This window comes from Lissotriton helveticus, chromosome 6, assembly GCF_964261635.1.
Source record: "Lissotriton helveticus chromosome 6, aLisHel1.1, whole genome shotgun sequence".
NCBI classification, from domain to species: domain Eukaryota; kingdom Metazoa; phylum Chordata; class Amphibia; order Caudata; family Salamandridae; genus Lissotriton; species Lissotriton helveticus.
In genome coordinates, this window is record NC_136067.1 from 109,123,229 (window position 1) to 109,144,094 (window position 20,866).

Below are 20,866 nucleotides of genomic sequence, written 5' to 3' on the forward strand. Positions count from 1 at the left end.
TTATAAGCGTTTAGCCATGCAACCGTTGATTTTGCACCTAGGATATTGTGCTGCATAATAATACTTATAATGTTCCAAAGGCAAGACCTATTGGCTATTCGAATGCTTGTTTAATATATGTAAGTCACCCCTAAGGTAGGCCTAACAAGCCCTAAGACAGGGTTGTGCGTGGTAAAAAGTGGAGCATATACTTTTACATGTTCCAGCAGTAAAAAACATAAATTGTTTTTACTGTGGAAAAGCTAGTCGCCAAATAGGCAAGTACAGAGTTCAGAATGGCAACTCAGCCCTGCTAACTTCTGAATGAAACTAATGAAGTTGGTACTGTGAGATATCAAAATAATCAGTACATTAAGTATCATTTAATGGTTACATTGAATTTAATGTTACTGTGTGGGAAAGTGCAACTATAGAAGTTGCCACTTTAAAATGCCCAAGTTACTGTTGTACACAGGGTCTGTCCTGCAGACAGCTTTTCACTCTACTGAGGAGATGTGTTAACTACTCCCAGGGCAGGACACGTTAGGGTCTTGCTCGGGAGAGAAGTGTTACCTTTACTCCTTTAGGAAGCTACACAGGTGCTGATCTTCAAAGGTGATGCCGCCTTTGAAAGGCAAACGGGTAACACTTGAGAAAGGGGTCGCTCTATTGTTTAGGTAGACAGACTAGCACCAGGGACAGGGAAGGGAAGCCAGTTGTCTAACCGATTTTCCAGGTATCCACTCCTCTGGGTTAAGCTAGGAAGCTTTACACGCAAAGAAAGGGGCTCTGCCATGTAGAAAGTGGGCTTAATAGTGCATCCTGGGATGCCCAGATGCCACACTACGCAGGATGTGGTCATCAGGGGGAAGGAACCTAGTGGCCTATTTGCTACCAACTGCAACCTGCCTAAGGGCATATCCTAGCCCCTGACAATCTAAACTCTGACCTTGCCTGGAAGAAGGTCTACCTTAATGCACCATGGAAGTGGCAAAGAGGCTGCACCAGTGTTGACTGCACCTACGGAACCTGGTGGCTAGCAAAGGAGAGGGACTGTCCCTGCTGTATACTGTTAGAGTAGAAATTGTCTCCAGAGCCCAGCTGAATCCAAGAGCTTCCAATGTTCAGCTGACCTCTTGTTCACCGAAGAGGGAAACAACAGCTGAGAAGCCTGCTGGGGCAGGTTGGTAGTTCAAAGTCTTCAGACTGACACCATGCAGCACCAGGGACCAGGACCCAACGCTCAAAGTTGCACGCAAGGTTGCTGAGCTCGGAACAGCTGTCTGAGTGCATCATGGTTGCCCAGAACACGAGTTATCGCCCGGGGAAGTATTTAACTGTGACTGCGGTACCACGTAACTATCAGCACAGAGAGCACGTCGAGGGACATCGACCCTGTGAACAGGACCACCTCACCCCCTTCGAGCACTGATAAGTGCCGCAGGAAGACCCCTCATCGACCACATCGCATCTACAGCATCCTTGAGGCGATATTACTACTACTGCTTGAGGTTGTTTTGTACTGTTTTATAATGTCATTTATGTATAATAAAGAGGTATTAAAGTATTACCACAAGTACACCCAACTTGACAAAGTGGAATTAATCAGACATATATGAATCTATGTTAAGGTGCCAACGCAAGAAAACTGTAGTGTTTACCAGATTCTTGAATCATATTAATCATTGATAGCTTTACAGAAACTGTACTCTAAGACATATTTCCCCCTATGTATATAATGGTGTCACTGAAGAAAAAAATAAACCACACTGACTTTCCCTATGAATGTCCACTTATATTTTAAAAAGAACAATTGAAGGACAGAATGCAGAACAATGTCATACATTCACCCCAGTACATAGATCTGGGCCTAAATCCTGGACCTGTTCCCAGGACACCCCCGCGCCGCACGGCCACCAGCTGTTGTGTGCGTGACTCGCCCGCTGCTGCTCGCAGCCTCGCTGAGCCTGCCTCACCGCCGTATTTGCGTGCACTGATCGTTTTTCTTCATTTCTTTTGTCTCCCCGCATCTTGTGTACATTGTAATTGTATTTTGCCTTTGCCTGTATTTTGATTTTGCCTGTGCTGTATTCTTGTCTCCCTGCCCCCTGTGACTGCCCTCCCCGCTTCCTGCCGCCGTGCCAGCGGCCACGCCCCCTTTTCCTTCTGTGCCCTCCCCGCTCCCGCCTCCCAGCTGCTCCTCCCTCCCTCCCACTTGGCCATAAATGGCGACCGCGCGGCGCAGGTGAGTGTGACCTGTTCCCAGGACACCCCCGTGCCGCACGGCCACCAGCTGTTGTGTGCGTGACTCGCACGCTGCTGCTCGCAGCCTCGCTGAGCCTGCCTCACCGACCCCGCCCCCTGCCGTATTTGCGTGCACTGATCGTTTTTCTTCATTTCTTTTGTCTCCCTGCATCTTGTGTACATTATAATTGTATTTTGCCTTTGCCTGTATTTTGATTTTGCCTGTGCTGTATTCTTGTCTCCCTGCCCCCTGTGACTGCCTGCCCCGCTCCCCGCTTCCCGCCGCCGTGCCAGCGGCCATGCCCCCTTTTCCTTCTGTGCCCTCCCGCCTCCCAGCTGCTGCTCCCTCCCTCCCACTTCACCATAAATGGCGACCACGTGGATGTGCAGCGGTCACGCGCAGCGGGCGCGCCGATTGTGCGCTGAAGGCGCGCCAAAGGTAAGCTCGTCTGCGCCCGTCCGCGCCTGGACCGCGCCCAGCGCCAGGACCCCTGGCCCCCACCGACGCAGGATGACTCGACAGACCTACGACACCGCCGCCCTCAACGCACTCAATTCCGGCCGGAACCCCTCCTGCTGCTGGGCCGCCCCGAAACGCTTCCACGGACCCTTCACCTGCACAACCTGCGAGTTCACCTGCCTCCGAACATGCACCGCGCCCGCCAAGCCAAACCCCAGCAGCGACCTCAAGTGCATCCTGCTCAACACCCGCTCCGTCCACAGACACGCCGTCGAACTCTGGAACCTGCTCGACACAACATCACCAGACGTCGCCTTCCTCACGGAAACTTGGATGAATGCCTCCTCAGCCCCGACATCGCCATCGCCATCCCGGATGGATACAAGATCATCAGGAGGGACCGCGTCAACCAGACTGGGGAGGCATCGCCATCGTCCACAAGAACACCATCCGCATCACGGCCGACGACACCTTCACCGCCGCCGAACACCTCCACTTCCAGATTCACACCAACCCAAAGACGACCCTCAGAGGCACCCTCATCTACAGACCCCCGGGACCACACACACAATTCAGCGAAGACATCACACACTTCATCAGCCCACACGCCCTCCCCTCCGCCGACTACATCCTCCTAGGGGACCTCAACTTCCACCTGGAGAACAACAAGGACCGCAACACCATCACCCTGCTGGACAACCTTGCCAACCTCGGACTCAAGCAACTGGTCAACACCCCACCCACTACGCCGGCCACACGCTTGACCCCGTCTTCTCAGCCAGCAAGCACATCGCCTTCAGCCACTCCACCGGACTTCACTGGACCGACCACAGCTGCGTCCACTTCAGCTTCAGAAAAACCACTACCCACCACTACCCGCAACAGGTTCCTCACAGAAGCTGGAGCAAGATCACCGCCGACCAGCTCGCCACCTCCCTCAGCCAGAGCCCACCTGCCAGCACAACGGACCCCAACGAAGCAGCCCGCAACTTCACACAATGGCTGACCGCCTGCGCCGACGACCTCGCACCACTGAAGAACCCCCCCTAGCAAACCCAGAAGCAAGAAGGCCCCCTGGTTCACTGACGAACTCAAGGACTCCATGAATACCTGCCGCACCCTCGAGAAAGCCTGGCTCCTCGACCGGACCACTGACAACATGACCGCCCTCAAACACGCGACCCGCAAGCACCACCAGCTCATCCGCACCACCAAGAAGAAATCACTGAAGGATCGACTGGACAACAACGCCCACGACAGCAAGGAACTCTTCAGCATCGTCAAGGAGTTCTCCAACCCCACCACCGGCAACAACGACATCACCCCGTCACAAGACCTCTGCGACTCCCTCGCCTCATTCTTCCACCGCAAGATTGCCGACATCCACAACAGCTTCGGCGCACCTTCCTCGCACCCAACCGCCGAACCAAGTCACCCCACCGCCACCCTCCGCACCTGGACCGCAGTGATCACCGAAGACACAGCCCGCACGATGAACACCATCCACTCCGGATCTCCGACTGACCCCTGCCCCCACCACGTCTTCAACAAGGCCGACTCCACCATCGCACCCCAACTCCGAGACATCATCAACACCTCCTTCGACACCGCCACCTTCCCGGAGAGCTGGAAGCATGCCGAGCTCAGCGCCCTACTGAAGAAACCAACAGCGGACCCCACCGACCTCAAACACTTCTGCCCCATCTCGCTCCTCCCTTTTCCTGCCAAAGTCACCGAAAAGATCGCCAACAAACAGCTCGCCGCTTTCCTCGAGACGAAAGGATCCCTCGACCCCTCGCAGTCCGGCTTCAGAGCCAACCACAGCACCGAGACCGCCCTCATCGCAGCCACCGCCGACATCCGAGCCCTTCTCGACAACGGGGAAACAGCGGCACTCATCCTCCTGGACCTCTCCGCCGCATTCGACACTGTCTGCCACCGCACCCTAGTCCAACGCCTCAGCAACACCGGCATCCAAGAGAAGGCATTGAAGTGGATCATCTCGTTCCTTGCTGGAAGAACACAGAGAGTCCGCCTCCCCCCCGTTTCGCTCCAAGGCCACCGAAGTCATCTGCGGCGTCCCGCAAGGATCATCACTAAGCCCCACCCTCTTCAACGTCTACATGAGACCTCTCGCAGCCATCGCATGCCAACACAACCTCAACATCATCTCCTACGCCGACGACACCCAGCTGATCCTCTCCCTCACCAGAGACCCCGACACCGCCAGAACCAGCCTGCACGAAAGGATGAAAGACGTCGCCGAGTGGATGAAGAACAGCCGCTTGAAACTGAACTCAGACAAGACGGAAGTCCTCATCCTTGGACCATCACCCTCCGCCTGGGACGACTCCTGGTGGCCCCCTGCCCTGGGCACCGCCCCCAAGCCAACAGACCACGCACGCAACCTGGGCTTCATCCTGGACTCCTCCCTCTCGATGACCAGACAAGTCAACGCCGTCTCCTCTTCATGCTTTCACACCCTCCGCATGCTCCGCAAGATCTTCCGATGAATTCCGATCGAAACCAGAAAGACGGTCACCCAGGCCCTCGTCACCAGCCGGCTAGACTATGGAAACACCCTCTACGCCGGAACCACAGCCAAGCTACAAAAAAGACTACAACGCATCCAGAACGCTTCCGCCCGACTCATCCTGGACATCCCTCGACACAGCCACATATCCGGCCACCTGAGGAACCTGCACTGGCTCCCTATCAACAAGAGGATCACGTTCAGGCTCCTCACCCACGCACACAAATCTCTCCACAACCTGGGCCCCAAGTACCTCAACGACCGCCTGACCTTCCACACGCCCACCCGCCAGCTACGGTCCGCTAGCCTCGCCCTCGCCGCCGTACCACGCATCCGAAGAACCACCGCCGGAGGCAGATCCTTTTCCTACCTGGCGGCCAAGACCTGGAACTCCCTCCCCATCCACCCTCGGCTGACCCAGGACCACCTCGCCTTCAGGAGACAACTCAAGACATGGTTGTTCGAGCAGTAGCGGCCCCCTTCCCCCAAGCGCCTTGAGACCCTTCCGGGTGAGTAGCGCGCTATACAAGTGTCATGATTGATTGATTGATTGAATCCATCACCATGCCATTCCAATTTGGACCCAGCCATATGCAAATCAGTCTTGACCCTGCGCCCAATGGGAACAGTCCAGCCCGAACTGCCAGGCCAGGTCCTCCCTGGACTGGAAACAAGCATCCTAGGACCGGTTTCAGGCTTTCAGCCCTCATCAGCCAGGATAGCTTGACTCCAGTGGCATGGAGAGCACGGGACCCAAACGCTCCGTCCATCATCCTCTTTGGTATCGCTTTGTTCGCCCTAAGTTGGCAGGGTATGCCCAGACGTGGGTCTCTTGCTCACTTTGCCACTGGATTCAAGCTAGCCTGGCTGATGACGGCTGATTTGCCAGAAACCAGTCCCGGGATGCTTGTTTCCGGTCCGGGGAAAACATGGCTTGGCAGTTCGGGCTGGACTGTTCCCATGAGGCACAGGGTCAGACTGATTTGCATATGGCATGTCTGAACTGGGGTGGTGGAGTGAGCTAAAGAATGATGATCGATTAAACCCAGATCAGTTGACTGGGGGTGAGTGTTTGATTTGCTCAAAAAGCCCCGTCCATCATCCCCTTTGGTATCACTATTATTATACAGCCTACTGCTGGTCAACATCTAACCCTGCAGAGTCCTCTCTGTGACAGCCTACCTGTGCCAGCTCTCATGTGCTCATGTGTATCCAGCCAAGTGTCCCTTGCCCTAGCTGCGTTATATTAAAAGGAGGACACTGGCGGTAAAGATGCGTGGTCCATTTACTGTGGGTGAGACATCAATTGGGAGGCTCACCCACAGTAAAAGAAAAGTCCAAAACCAGGTGACCTAAAAGCAAAAAATCCAGGCGATTTAAAAGGGCAGAACCCATTTTGTTACAGTAGCATTCGACTCAGAGGATGCATATTTTTATTTTCCCTACCCACAGGAGCAATCTGCGATTCTCAGTGGTCCAGGAGCATTTTCAGTGCTCCCTTTTTGTCTTACTAGTGCCTCCCGGGTATTCAAGAAAGTAACTGGCAGAGATTGCAGTTCACCTTCAGAAGTTGGGTATGCTGGTCTTCCCCTATATCTAAGACTGGCTGTTGAAAGCTGACTTTCCTTAGGCAGTCATGGACCATCCCCAGACGATAACAAACCTCTTAACATTGTTGGGGTTAACTATCAATGTGCTAAAGTCACACCTGACTCCTTTGCAGATGCTCCTGTTCATCAAAGCCATCCTGGATACAGTGTAGTTTTGTGCGTAGTTTTGTGTATACCCCCCTCCCCAGAGCAGAAAGCCCAATAAAGTTGTGCTGTGATCCTGATGTTTCAGCCTCTGACATCTGGATCTCAATGAGGTTAGCTTTGAGGTTGCTGGGGCTATAAGCCCCATTCATCCTACTAGTCAACCCCACCACTTGGCACATGTAGGCTCTGCAGCAGGACCTGCATTGTCAGTGGGCACAGCATCAGGGGAATATATCGGATTCTTTCAGGTTTCAAGGGAGACTGCAAAAGATCTGCAGTAGTGATTGCTAGACTGCGATTGGGCCTGTGGCAAACTCCTCTTCTTACTCCACCCAGAGCCAACAGTGATTATCAATCCCTCCATACTTGGCTGACGAAGTTATCTGGAGATATGTTGCGCCCAGCCTTAAGACTTGACAGGCTTGCCATAGGGGTGACTTACACATATATCTGGGAGAAGTCTGGCTTGGCAATTACTTTAAATGGCCAAGTTGGGCACAGCTGTTTAAACTGCTCTTCCAGCTTGCAGTGGCCGTCTGGGAGTCTCATTTTACTCAAGTCGCACACAGAGTGGAACAACTAGTGCTGCAGGCCCTTGGTTGACCCTCTAACTTACATGGCTTTGGTACCCCGGGTACCATTTACTAGAGACTTACAGGCAAGTCAGCTGGCCTCAGTGCACTCTGAGTCAAAAAACCAGCAGCAGAAGTCAAAATCTTGGGGGTGCCTATACAAAAAGAGCATTTCCTTACAAGTCCTACCTACAAAACATGAAATAAGTGTCCACTGATCAGTCCCAGAAAAAAGCTTTACATCAATGTCCTCAAGCATATAGCGGTCTGGAACTTCCTCGTGACAACATACAAAATCACCTCCATGTTTTACTTGAAAAACAATACAGAACAAAGAAGCCACCTCCCGTGGTTCATCAGTATCTGGGTGGAAGCCCTCTGCAGGACAGCGAGTACCTCTCAGGAAAAAAGTTACATCTGGATCATGTCAACATTGTCTTTTGGCTGTGTGGTTGCCCTTTGTTGGACCTTTTCATGACACTATCAAATAAGAAATACTGGTACTTCTCCCGCAAGCAGTGGCATGCAGGGTTGAGGAACAGTGCAGTTTATCATGACTCAAGACCTTTGCTTAAACCTGTCACTGCTGCCTGTGGTACAGAGACGGGTTGTCTACAAAGCCTTGAAAGAGCCCACCTTTGGCTCGCCGCTATCAGTCCACCGATCTACTTCATGTGTCAGAAGCGCCCCACATTTTTTTGGGCAAGTGCTGCAACCTTCTGTCTGGGGAGAATGGTCAGATTCGTCATCGTGACCCGTCAGCATGGCTTCTGAACACTTGGGATTTGCTCAACTAAACAGCCCCCCAGATTGCCGAGACAGCTCAAGCCAATGCTCCATGTACTGCTAAGTCTTACCAAGCCAATTGTAAATGTTTCATTGTCCAGTGCCTTGCTAAGGTTTTGCACCAAGTGAACCACACCCCTAGTCGAGCATGCTTTCATCAGGATTCACTTGCCTGCTGTTTCAAGTTTTTTTTTTTTTTTTTTTTTAACATTATCTTCGGAATCAGATCTTTTTATCAACATGAATCTTTCAGTAGTTCTTTATAGGGCTTCTCAGGATGTTCCCGCCTGTGTGGGCTCTGCTCTTTGAGAGGTGCTTTAAGTTGTCATTGTCAGCTTACGAAGGAGTTCTTCTAGCACATACACATAGGGAAGGCATCAAGTTTGGGTCATGAAAGACCGTTCTAGTTTTGTTCATTACTTTTGCTAGAATGGTTAGTGATCAGGCCTTCACAGATTAAAGCTGCATCATTGTGTTTTCGCGTAGATAATATAGTTTTATTAACCAGTCTTATTATGGCGGTAGATCTTTTTGCTTTCTTGCTTCTAAACTCTGGAATCCCCTTCCGCTGCTGGTGAGACAATCAACGTCGGAGCCTCAGTTTTGCAAAACCTCAAGACTTTTCCTTTTTTAGGCCCCCTCTCCAGTTTGTCTCCTCGGCTTGTTTCCAGCTGCTCAGTGATGGGACACTTCACAGGAGTAGCTAGGCACGCTATAAAACATGTATTATTATTATTTGCTCACTGATTTCCTGTCTTGGACATCTGTCAGGCTGTGACATGGGTGTTTGTGCACGTTTACCTGTCAGGTCTGTTGTGACGGACACTTAGCCCATTTGGCCTCCAGGACTTTCTGGTCTAAAACTGTTAGCAGACCCACCTCCAGGGAGGTATTTATTGAGTATCTGTTCTAAGGTAAGGAATCTGTAGCTAGACATCTCTACTAAATGAAAAAGTTACTTACCTTCGGAAACACCTTATCTGGTAGAGACTCTATCTAGCCACAAATTCCTTACCAATCCTCCCAGCTCTGCGAACAGATTTCTTTGCATGGGTGACCTTTGTAGGTCCTAAGTGTCAGCACACTGGTATATCAGTATTCTCTTGTGCCTCTGTGCATCTGGCGTGGAAATGTCATAGAAAGAAACTGATGTCAGCACGCTGGGGTGGCGCCTATATAGACACCGCACACGTCTCTTCCAGCGCTGATGCAGAGCTGAGCGACTCCACCTACCAGCGTGCTGAGATACTGCTCAAGATTTTCCAGATACTTTCTGATGGGTTGGGAATATTCTGCGGTAAGGAATCTGTGGCTATATAGTCTCTACGAGATAAGATGTTACTGGAGGTAAATAACTTGTTCTTTTGGTCTAGTTGTTGGCTAATTGTATGTATTGCTTTTAGCATCCTTCACCTTGTTAATCTCTAATTTTTTTGCTTTCACAATAGGATATTCGGTCTGCTCTCTTAATAACAGCATTCGCCTCTCTTATGTGGAAGGACGGCTTAACTTGTTACAGAAGTGCTACTCATCTCTGTTGGCCTCTTCTCCAGCATGTAAGTGATGCATTAATGTGATGCAATGTGTATTAAGGATGGCACCACTACAAGGCAACTCAAATGGCAAGGCTGAATTCCATTAGCCCTGCAAACCCTCAAACTTTTTTGTATTTTCATGTTTTCTAAAGGCAACACTCTTTCCTTTCTCTCATGATTCCTCTGAGTATATTCCTACAAAAGGAGCTGTTTGCAAGCCAAATGCAGTGGTGCCTCTGGTGTGCCATACATGATCTGTAATTTCACACATTTCTATTTTATCTTTTGCTGTGATTTAAATCGTATGATTTTGTTTACTTTGTACCAATGTCACTGAGTGTTGATTACCGTAACATATTCCACAACCGTCAGACTGGATCCATACAATCTTGAGCAGTACCTCTGTACACCGCTAAAAGGCGCCAATAATTCTGCATCGATCTCGTCCGTGAACGGTGCCTATATGCGCACCACCACGGCACTCTGACATCAGTCCCTTTCTTTCCCCGCCAACAGTTGCAGATCCGCAGAACTACAATGGTCATTTTTTGATCTACTATTTTTCTCAACTTTATAGAGCTATTTCTTCTCTGTTTCCAGTGTGCTAGGGATATGTCCTCTTTGAAACTAACGGGTTTCATACCTTGTGGGAACTGCTTCAGGCTAATGTCTCTGACTGATCTCCACTTCATCTGCCTGGGGACTGGCCATGACTCGACGGCCTACTAGAACTGTCTCTTAATGCACCCGAAGGCAATTTAGGGGAGGGCGATGAAGCTCCTTGCAGCGTCGATGCTCTCAGGGTCGTTCCCTCTCCCAAGGATTGTCTCATCCTGTGGCCAATCAGGAACCCATTCCCAGAGCCATTCCCTTGATGTTACTTTATGAAAGTCAAAATGTTCTTCGGGTAAGTAAATAAAAGTGGTTGTTGAAGAGCCACTCAACTTCTCTGTACCCTTTTTAATCTCCAAAAGGGGCACCAGAACGTCACCACTCCTCTAGATCCTGCTTTAATACACCTACTGCAGATCACACACTGGATCAGTCTTCGTGCATCCCGGATAATGGAGTGAATCCTACCCCACCACCAATGCCAACTTCTGTACAACAATTGTCAGAGGGTCATCTGTCCTTGTTACACCAGGAAGTAGAGTTCCTTATGGCCAAAGGAGCCATCAAGGGGGTTTCATCACCAGAAGTAGGTGGTGGTTGTTACTTCCGCTACTTTCTAGTGCTGAAAAAATATAGAAGTCTCTGCCCTATTCTAGATCTTCGCCGTCTCAACACCTTCCCAAGAGAGAACAGGTTCAAGATTCCCACCTTTGCCCATGTCCTGTCTGCCCTGGAGACTGGATGCTGGCAAATGACCTGCAGGATGCTTATTTTTTTATCACAGTCTTGCAGCCCCACAGGCGTTAAGTTGCGGTTCATGGTGTGCTCCGAGGACTTTCAGTTTGCTGTGCTCCCTTTTGGACTCACCAGTGCCCCTTGGGTGTTCCCGAACGTGATAGCAGTAGTTGCTGCTCACCTTCGAAGGTTGGGAATCCCAGTCTTTCCCTACCTCGAAATTTGGCTGTTGAAGGTGGGCTCGCCTCATGCAGTCATCCCCCACCTGCAGACTAAGGCAAGCCTTCTTCATTTGTTGAGGTTCACTATCAGTATGCCGAAGTCACATCTGACTCTTCCCAAAGCATCCCTGTCATCAGAGCCATTCTGGACACTGTACAGTTTCTCTTTTACCCTCTGGCGCAGAGAGTCCCGGATATTCGGGCAATCATATCAATGTTTCAATCTCAACCCTGGATTTCAGTGAGACAGGCTCAAAGCTACTCGGTCTGATGGCATCTTGCATCCTGCTGGTGAACACACATCAGGTATCATATGTAGGCTCTGCAGTGGGATCCAAAGTCCCAGGTTGCGCAACGTCAAGAGAATCTCTCCTATCTGAGGCAGATTTCAGAAGAGACTGCAAGACATCTGCAATGGTGGCTATTGAACAACGATCTGGTCAGTGGCAGATCCCTCTCCCTTCCCATTGTTGATGCTGGTGACCAATGCACTTCTTCTGGAGTATGGTTGCCAACTGGGAGAGGTGGAGATCAGAGGGCTCTGGTCTCTGGTAGAAACCTACCTCCACAACAACTTTTTGGAGTAGCTGGCCACCCACTTAGTGTTGAAAGCCTTCCTGCCATCCATCAAAGAGAGGCTGGTTTAGATTTTCACCAACCACACCGCCATCTGGTACGACAACAAGCAGGGGAGGGTTAGTCCTGTATCCTGTGCCAGGAGGACTTGTGCCTCGTCCCTCTGGAAATGGCTGGAACGTCGGGACATCTTCCTGGTCACACAACACCTAGCGGAATCTCAAAACGCCGGGGCAGACAAATTCAGTCATTGACTCCTTGCAGATCACAAATGGCCTGTACACACAGGTGGTGCAAGGTCTCTTCCAAGAATGGTGAGATTTTGGGCTTGATTTATTAGTTACTGCAGATAATAAACCGTCTGAGCAGGTCTGTACGTTAAAGCTTCCAAAGCTGCTCTCGCTAGAATATGCATTCCACTTTAAGTAGAACTTGGGATTACTCTGCCTTTCTACTGCTACTACCCCAGCATCCAGTCCTCCAGAAAAACAGGATCGGCCGGGCCCAAATCTTTCTAGTTGCTCTGGACTGGGCATAGAGACATTGGTATCCAGAACGTCAGGGCCTGAGCATCCATCCTCCGATCAGCCTGCCCCTTCTGGAAGATCTCCTGTTGCGACAGCAGGGTCGGTCCTGCACCCCAACCTGCGCACACTCCACCTTCATGCTTGGAGATTGAGTGGTGACAACTGATCGCTTTTTACCTTCCTCCTGAAGTTTTCTGATGTTCTTATGGCAGCTCGGCGTCCCTCAAAAAAGTCGGTACATGCCTCTCGTTAGGGCCAATTTGGTGGCTTGTTCTTCTGATAAGTGCATTAACACATTTCATGCCCATCAATCTGAGGTGTTGCTGTTTGTGTTGTCCTTGGCCTGGCAGGGCATGGTGTTGGGCATTGTTAAAGGTTTTTTGGTGGGTGAATCTGCATTTTTGAGGATGCCAGATCGGCCTTCTCTGTTTGAATCCCCTGTTGTGACTCTGTTTCTGAAAGGTTTGCAGCATGTTCCGACCTTTCTCTTTAGTTATGCCCCAGGGGAACTTGAAACTGGTCCACACCTTTCTGATGGGTTCTGAGCCCATGCATATCTGTCCTCTCAAGCATATGATTATTAAGATGGTCTTCTTGGTGGCCTGGAGGCTGAGTGAACTTTTAGTCTTTTTTTAGTCCACCCACAGTAGACTACTTTCTTTCAGGACAAACTGGTTCTCTGGAGCATGCCTCCTTCCTACCCAAGGTACTCACTCTCTTCCATGCTGATCAAGCGATCACCCTTTCGGTGTTCTTTGCTTCACCTCTCCCTTCTAAGGAGGAGGAGAAGCTCCATCATTTGAGTCCAAAGAGGGCTCTTAGTTTTTATATTGATCACACCAAGGACCACTGACTGGACAATCAGCTTTTTGTTGTATTCACTGTAGCAAAGAAGGGCAATGCTGTGCAAAAGAGGACCATCTCAATTTATTATATCCTGCATAAATATTTGCTACTCAATGGCGAACAAGCAGCCTCCGGAACGACTGAGCTCATTCCACCAGAGCCAAGGCTACGACTACTGCGTTAGCGGTGAAGTAGGCATTATTACATATGTCTTGAAGCATTACTGTCTGGATGGTCAGGTCGGTCTGGAGAGGCACTTCGCTCTCTTGGTCCTACAGAATTTCTTGGTATGAGTCAGTTAGCAGCTCCTCCACCGCAGAGGATATTGCTGTGGCATCTATTCTAAGGTAATACATCTGCGGTTAGATGTTTCCTTAGGTAACGCCTTTTCTGGTAGAGACTCTAGGCCTGACTAAGATCTTGGCGGGACTACCATCATCTCCCAATGGCAGAGTATACAAGTACTCTGCCAAGCTACTCGTCATCATTAAATGTGTGCTGCCTGACCCGCCATCCTTATCGACAGACTGTTTCCCATCGTGTAAGCGGCGCACCGTTGTCTACTCGGCAGACTTGTCTGCTGACTAACAGTACTCCGTTGCCGCTAGGTCGGCGAGTTTGCGCCAAGCATATTTAGATGTCCTCGTTGGCTGACGGTATCTTAGAGGCGGTTTGCTGATGGAGTGAGTACCTGGTGGAGTGGAGACTGCTAAGTACTAATTATTAAACGTTTTCTTCTAAAATATATGTAGATAATGTGTTATACCCCTTGTTCGAGGCATATGAGCTGCAGATTACACACTGTGCATAGATCGCCACCTAGTGTTGGGCCTGGATGTTTGCAGTTTGTTTTTGTACTGAAAAGTTCTTTGGAAGTCATGAGATTGGTGACTCCTCCTTTGGACCACATTGAGCATGGGCATCGGCACCATCCTCGGATTAATTTTTTTTTCGCCACTGGGCTCTGATATGTTTCCTGCGCTCCGTGTTGGAACCGAATTTCCGTCGGCGCACAATCCTCACCTACTCGCGTTTCTAATCGACGCTACTCTTCAACTCCTAAGTCTTCAATTCCGGTCGTCGACGAGGCCTTCGGGCCTACCCAGGCCTCATCTTCCAGCTCATGGAAAGGACGCCATTTAAAAGATGTCCTCAATGTGGGTCGAAGTTTCCCCACACTGATCTCCATGAGGTGGGCAACCTTTGCCTCTCACCGGAGCACGAGGCCAGAGACTGTTCGGCGTGTGCCTCTTACCGCTCCAAGAAGACAATACAGGACCGACGAGCTCGAAGAACAATAGCTCGCTCGTCAGCTTAGATCCCGGACGACATCTTTGAAGAAGGCGTCCACATGCCAGAACACCAGCAGATCGAAGAAGGTGCCAGCTCCTCTGATGCCAAAGACTCAGATGTCGAAGACATCACTCCAGCGCAACGGGTCGTAAGTAAGAACGTCGACCCCGACCCTTCCTCGACACCCTCTAAAAAGGCCTTGGTAACACCCTCACCTTCGGGCCCGGACGCACACCGAGAGACTGCTTCCCGCGCCCCGCCTTCGGGCTCGACAAAGAAGCCTACTAAGCCTCCAGGTGGCTCGGGCTTGAGTCAGCCTATTTCCGGCGTCGATCCTATACCAACACCGAAGAAAAAGCCATCTTCCTCATCCACGCCGGCTGCTTTTACACCCAAGCACCCGGCGCCGAAGACTGGCACTGGCTCATCGACGTCGAAACCGCACTCGGAGCTGACTAAAAAACTGCCTAAAGGTCCCGACTCACATACTTCGGAATCAAAAAAACAACCGGAACCGAAAAAACATGTTCCCGTTAAAGACATTCCAAAAGCTCACAGCTCCAAGCCGAAAGACCCTAAACCAACGGCCAAGCCGGTGCCGAAAAAACCTTCGGAACCGAAACCTTCGACACCGAAAGAACTACCTTCCTCAGAAGAGCTTTTTACACCAGATCCCACTCAAGACTCTTGCAAGGGATCCTAAGACTGGTCAACTAACTCTTAATTCCAAGAAGAGACCACTAGAGGCGCCTGCAGCTGCTCCTCCTCCAAAGAAGAAGAGAGACATTGCAACTTCTCCATTAAGGGTCCCTTCTCCACCACCTCCCCATAATATTCCTCCTCCTAAAACTCCTCCACCACATCATTCACCTACACCATCCACTGACCCAGATGATATTGTAGATACAGACTCTGATGACATAGGTGGGAGTGCACATAATCCAGCAGGGACAAATAGTCCCCCCCAGTCACCTAATCCATGGGATGATTAAAACACCCCTGATTTTCCTTACGTCCCTCAAGATGATGTATATCCTTCCAGGCCCTCCCCACCAGAAGACACTATAGGTTTTAACCTATTAGTCCAGAGAGCGGCCCAATACCATGGGGTTGACTTTCACACAGATGCTGTGGAGGAATATTTTTTATTGGACACTTTTGACACTTCATAAAGGTCCACTGCCACTTTACCAATGCTTAAAGGAGTCATTAAGCATGCAACAGAGGTGTTTAAAGATCCTGTCAGGGCTTGGGTCCTCAACCCTCACATTGAGAAGAAATACAAAGCCTCTCCTACAGATCAAGTTTACATTAGAGGTCCAGCACCACTAGATTCCTTAGTAGTATCTAATGCACGTAAACATGCTAATTCTCAAACATCAGGTGAGGCCTCACCACCAGATAAGGAATCTAAACTCCTTGACGCCTCTGGTAAGCGTACAGCTTCACAAGCAGCTAACATATGGCGCATTGCCAATACTCAAGCGCTATTGGCAAGATACGAAAGGGCACATTATGATGAACTAGAATCCATCATGCAGCATCTTCCTGACAAATACAAAAATAGGGCCAACAAACTCATACCGAAAGTTAAAAATATCACCAACACTTCCATTCGTTGTGCCCTAGATGCCGCAGATACTGCCTCAAGAGCAATCAATACCAGTGTCCTTCTCCGTAGGCATGACTGGCTACGTATTTCAGGTTTTAAACTTGAAGTGCAAAATTCCATCCTCAATCAGCCATTTGATGAACAACACCTATTTGGCCCTAATATCGATGTGTCTTTAGAGAAAATGAAAAAAGACACCGACACAGCTAAATCTATGGGAGCCCTGCAATTACAGGCTCCCAGACGTTCTTTTCGTCACTCATCATATAGAGGTAACACAAGACGCTACTCCTCCGACAGCCCTTCCACTTCATATAAAGCCCCTAGCCAATCGACATTCACTAAGAGCTACCAAAAAGGGGGTTATAGGGGCAACAATAACAAAGGCAGAGGCAAAACCAACAATTCCCGCTCTGCCTCCACCCCTGCCCAATGACTTTCCTCCACTTCCCCCCCACCATTCCACCCCTGTGAGGGAAAGACTACAACAATTCCTTCCTGCCTGGATCAACATCACATCAGACAGGTGGGTGCGACAAATTATTCAATCGGGTTACTGTCTAGAACTAACATCTACCCCCCAAACAGCGTCCAATGTCACAAGAGCATCTATCACTGCTAAAGCAAGTGATAACTTTGCTAAAAAAAAGTGCAATAGAACCAGTTCCTCTGCACCAACAAAACAAGGGAGTCTACTCCCTATACTTTGTTATGCCAAAAAAGGACAGTTCTCGAAGGCCTATTCTAGACCTCAGACCTCTAAACATATACATACAGTCAGACCATTTCCACATGGTCACACTCAAGCAAGTCCTTCCCCTTTTGTTACAAGACGACTTCCTGGCTACTCTAGATCTCAAAGATGCATACTTCCACATTCCCATTCACAAAGCTCACAGGAAGTAGCTCAGGTTTGTGATAGACGGGCAGCACTATCAATTCAAAGTACTCCCATTCGGAGTCACAACAGCACCAAGAGTATTCACCAAGTGCTTAGCAGTAGTGGCAGCACACTTACGAAGACAGCACATACACGACTTCCCATACCTCCACGACGGGCTCATAAAAGCCAGCTCACACAATCAGTGTGTGGAACACACGCATGCCACTATCCAACTGCTTCACGACTTGGGGTTCACAATAAACCACACCAAGTCCCATCTGCAACCATCCAAAGTACAACAGTACCTCGGTGCCACAATAAATACCTCCAAAGCGCTAGCTTATCCCACTCCAGTAAGGATAGCCAGCATGCAAGCTCTTATCACAACACTCCCTGCCAGCATGAGTGTTCATGCAGCTCATAAGGATGATGGCCTCTTGCATCTTTATAGTGCCCCATGCAAGACTACAAATGCGTCCTCTTCAAGAATGCTTATCACATCAATGGAACCAGGCTCAAGGCCAAATAACAGACCTAGTGTTGGTAGACGGTCGAACTCATAGCTCTCTGCAGTGATGGAACACCAAAAACCTTTCCAAAGGGCGACCGTTCCTAGAGCCAGTACCTCAGATTGTCTTGACAGCGGACGCATCGCTCTCCGGCTGGGGAGCCCACCTACTGCAACACACCATGCAAGGCAGGTGGACGCCACGGCAAAAGTTACTCCATATCAATCACCTTGAGTTACTGTAAAAAAGGGGTTTTGGACAACCAATAAACAAAGATCCTTAAGTATTGCCCGGCGGTGTCGCCTCTTTAACCCACAAAATATTAATCAATGAAGAGGCAGGCGCTGGAGACTGGAAGGCAGGAAACAAGGGTTTATTCTCTCCGGAGGAGAACACATCAGTTCGGACAGCAAGTATCGTCACGAGGTGCTCTAACCGCATCTCTGAGGCCTGGCCTCTTATACACAGGTTTATGATCTTTATTGCAGGTAACACATTCTTGCAATGCTTTGAAGTATGAAAGGACATCCTCGGAATCTCCCCTTCAGGCCCGTTCCCACACACATTTACAGTTGAAGTCCCCACCCCGGTCACAACAGGTGATGATTATCGCGCAGCTGGACATTCCGCCGATTCACGGAATGTGTGGGGTTGATCGGATCTCATAGAGAGGGGGCTTTGATCAATTCGAGGGGTCCTTTAATGGGGGAAGCTTCCTACTGTACGGGGGGGGGGCAGTAAACAGTATCCGCAGGGTCAGGTGGCGGCCTGGGAACGAGGAAGACAAACGGGCACACAGGAAAAAGGGGGGTTTGTATCAAAGGACCTGGGATCATGAAAGGAATGAAGGGAGGTGTCGCGCTGGGAACAGGATGGGATTCCGAGGCAGGGCTGCGCTGAAGAGGGGTTTATGACCCAAGGCGTGTGAGAGCGGGGGTGGCCAGTGCGTGGGGGGGGGGGCTTGTGAGGGCGAAGAGCTGTGCTGGGGGTCAGTGGCGTGCAGAGGGTGGTTCTGATCGAGGCACCTAAAATGGCGGGTGCGTACGACAAAAAGTGTGGCATCAGGGGAAAAGGCAAGATGGCGCAGATAATGTTTACCAAACCGTACTAATTTTCCACAGTCCTCCCTTTAACATTCCCAAGACATCTTGCTGGCCTATTTCATATCCATGTCTACTGTGGCGGTCATAAGTAAAGAAGTAGGAACCCAGGTGAAGGAGCTGTAAACATTACATTTAAAATCTTTCATCCTAGGAGGCGGGCCTATCGTTAAGCTCGTTGCAGGAAAGTCATAGTAATGCAATATCGGACAAAAACGATTCTGTAGTGAGAGCGTTGGGTACATTTCATAGATGCTTATAGTCATTCGGAATAGGAACTGATTACATATGTAAGTTCATTTCGTATTCGGTTGGAGCATAATCAATACAATGGTGGCTGGGAGAGAAATGAGACGTAGTAAAAACGATAATCAGGGGTGTCACTGTTCGAAGGGGAAGTCTTATTGTCGTGGACCATCATTAGTGAGTTCTCAGCATTCTTTGTCGTCTTCTGTTGGCACTGTTGAGCACCGGCGATGGAGCTATGTCCAGCTCTATTCTAGGTCCTGCGTTGCAGGGCATGACCTTTTCCTCGCTTTCCTGGTCAAAAAGGTCCTTTTTCGCCCTGTGTCCTAACTATTCTTTCATGGGTACCTTTAGACAGGGCACCCAAGTTTCATTTTAGTTTGCAAAAAAACCCTATTCTATCTGACCGCAGTTTTTCTTTTTCGAGTCGATTGTCAAAGAGTTCAGGTGGAAGAAGGGGGTGTGTGAGTAGTCCTTAGGGTAGGTCGGAGGAAAAGGGGATGGAGCAGGGCCAGATCGGGAACAGACCAGGGGGACGGAAAACTTCAGGTAGGCGGGCCCATGACCGAGTTCAGAGGGCGGGGACTTTTCGGCACATGTTGATCATCGAGCAGGGGCATCAGGTCAGCCCTTTCCTGTCATTTTGTCAGAAACAGTGCCTCGTCCTGCGACTCCTTACTGTTGCGGTCTCGCCTTGGCCAATGTCGCAGACGTCCCACGATCTGCAGTCAGGCCGCGTGCTCCCACATCCGGTCTCTCTCTCCTCCGACAGTGGTACCCTTAAATGAGTTTGAAAAGACAGTCTTTAGAGAATTGGCAGAGGAAGGTAATCACATAAGTCTATTTCTCTCCCAACTCCAAGCAACTGGGAAACAACCGTTTCATTGGGGTTTACAACCAACATATAAATAATTGATGATGGGTTTGCTGGATTTCCTATAACTTTCCTTCGTAACTATTTCTTTGGTGTTTGTTGGTATTACATTCACTGTCGTGGTACGAGATCTGATACCTATTCATTGCATTTGTTTATTACAGTCACGTCAGTTCTTCTGGCAGAGACCCACTTTCCTAGTACGAGCCTTACGAAGCTATACCGTTCTCCAGGGCTTTGTATTTTACGAAAAAATGCAACGTGCTATCACCATGGTCTGATAGGTATCTTTCTGAGGAATGAACATAGGCTAAACAAGTTCGAGGCATGTGGGCTGCTAAATTCATATCTTAGCATTAGATCGCCGCCTAGTGTTGGGCTCGGATGATTGCACATTGTTGTCCTGGAAGAGTCTTCGAAGTATCCTGAGATAGGTGGCTCCTCCCCTGGACTACAGTGCGCATGGGCATCGGCTCCATCCCCAGATTGTTTTTTTCCGCCATTGGGTTCGGATGTGGTCTCGACGTCTTACTGTCGGAACCAAGTAAAACTATCTTTTAGCGGCCAAAAGGCCTCGATTTTCTTGCGTCGGTATTGTCTGCGCTCGGTCTCGAGTCTTCCGTCTCTTGGAGCCGGAATAAGCGGAGTTTTCTTCGCTTTCTAAACTTTGAGGCCTTCTCATCGCGACACGACTGCAAGCCTTTACGGACATGGAGCGGAGCCCGTTTAAGTACTGCCCGCTCTGTGGGTCCAAGTACCCACACATCGATCTACACCCCGTGTGTAACAAGTGCCTTTCACCGGACCACGACGACGGCAAGTGCAAGGCCTGTGCACAGTTCCGCTCCAAGAAAACTCTCAAGCTTCGGCGCGCGGTGCGCTTGGAAGCTAGGCAAGCGGCCCCAGATCCGGAGAACATCTTCGGCGACCAGGAAGAAGAGGTCCAGGGTCACCATCTACAAATCT

The 20,866-nt window shown here is 49.9% G+C and overlaps 1 protein-coding gene across 2 annotated transcripts in view; it reads left to right on the forward strand.

Annotated features, from left to right (window-relative positions):
• The window catches only part of LOC144762300 (exportin-5-like), a 2,334,361-nt gene that overhangs the window by 2,082,178 nt on the left and 231,317 nt on the right, over nt 1-20,866 (forward strand). For both annotated transcript variants that reach the window (XM_078647447.1, XM_078647448.1), the window contains one exon: nt 9,780-9,887. In XM_078647447.1, the coding sequence (XP_078503573.1) occupies nt 9,780-9,887 (108 nt within the window). The remainder of the gene's footprint in view (nt 1-9,779; nt 9,888-20,866) is intronic.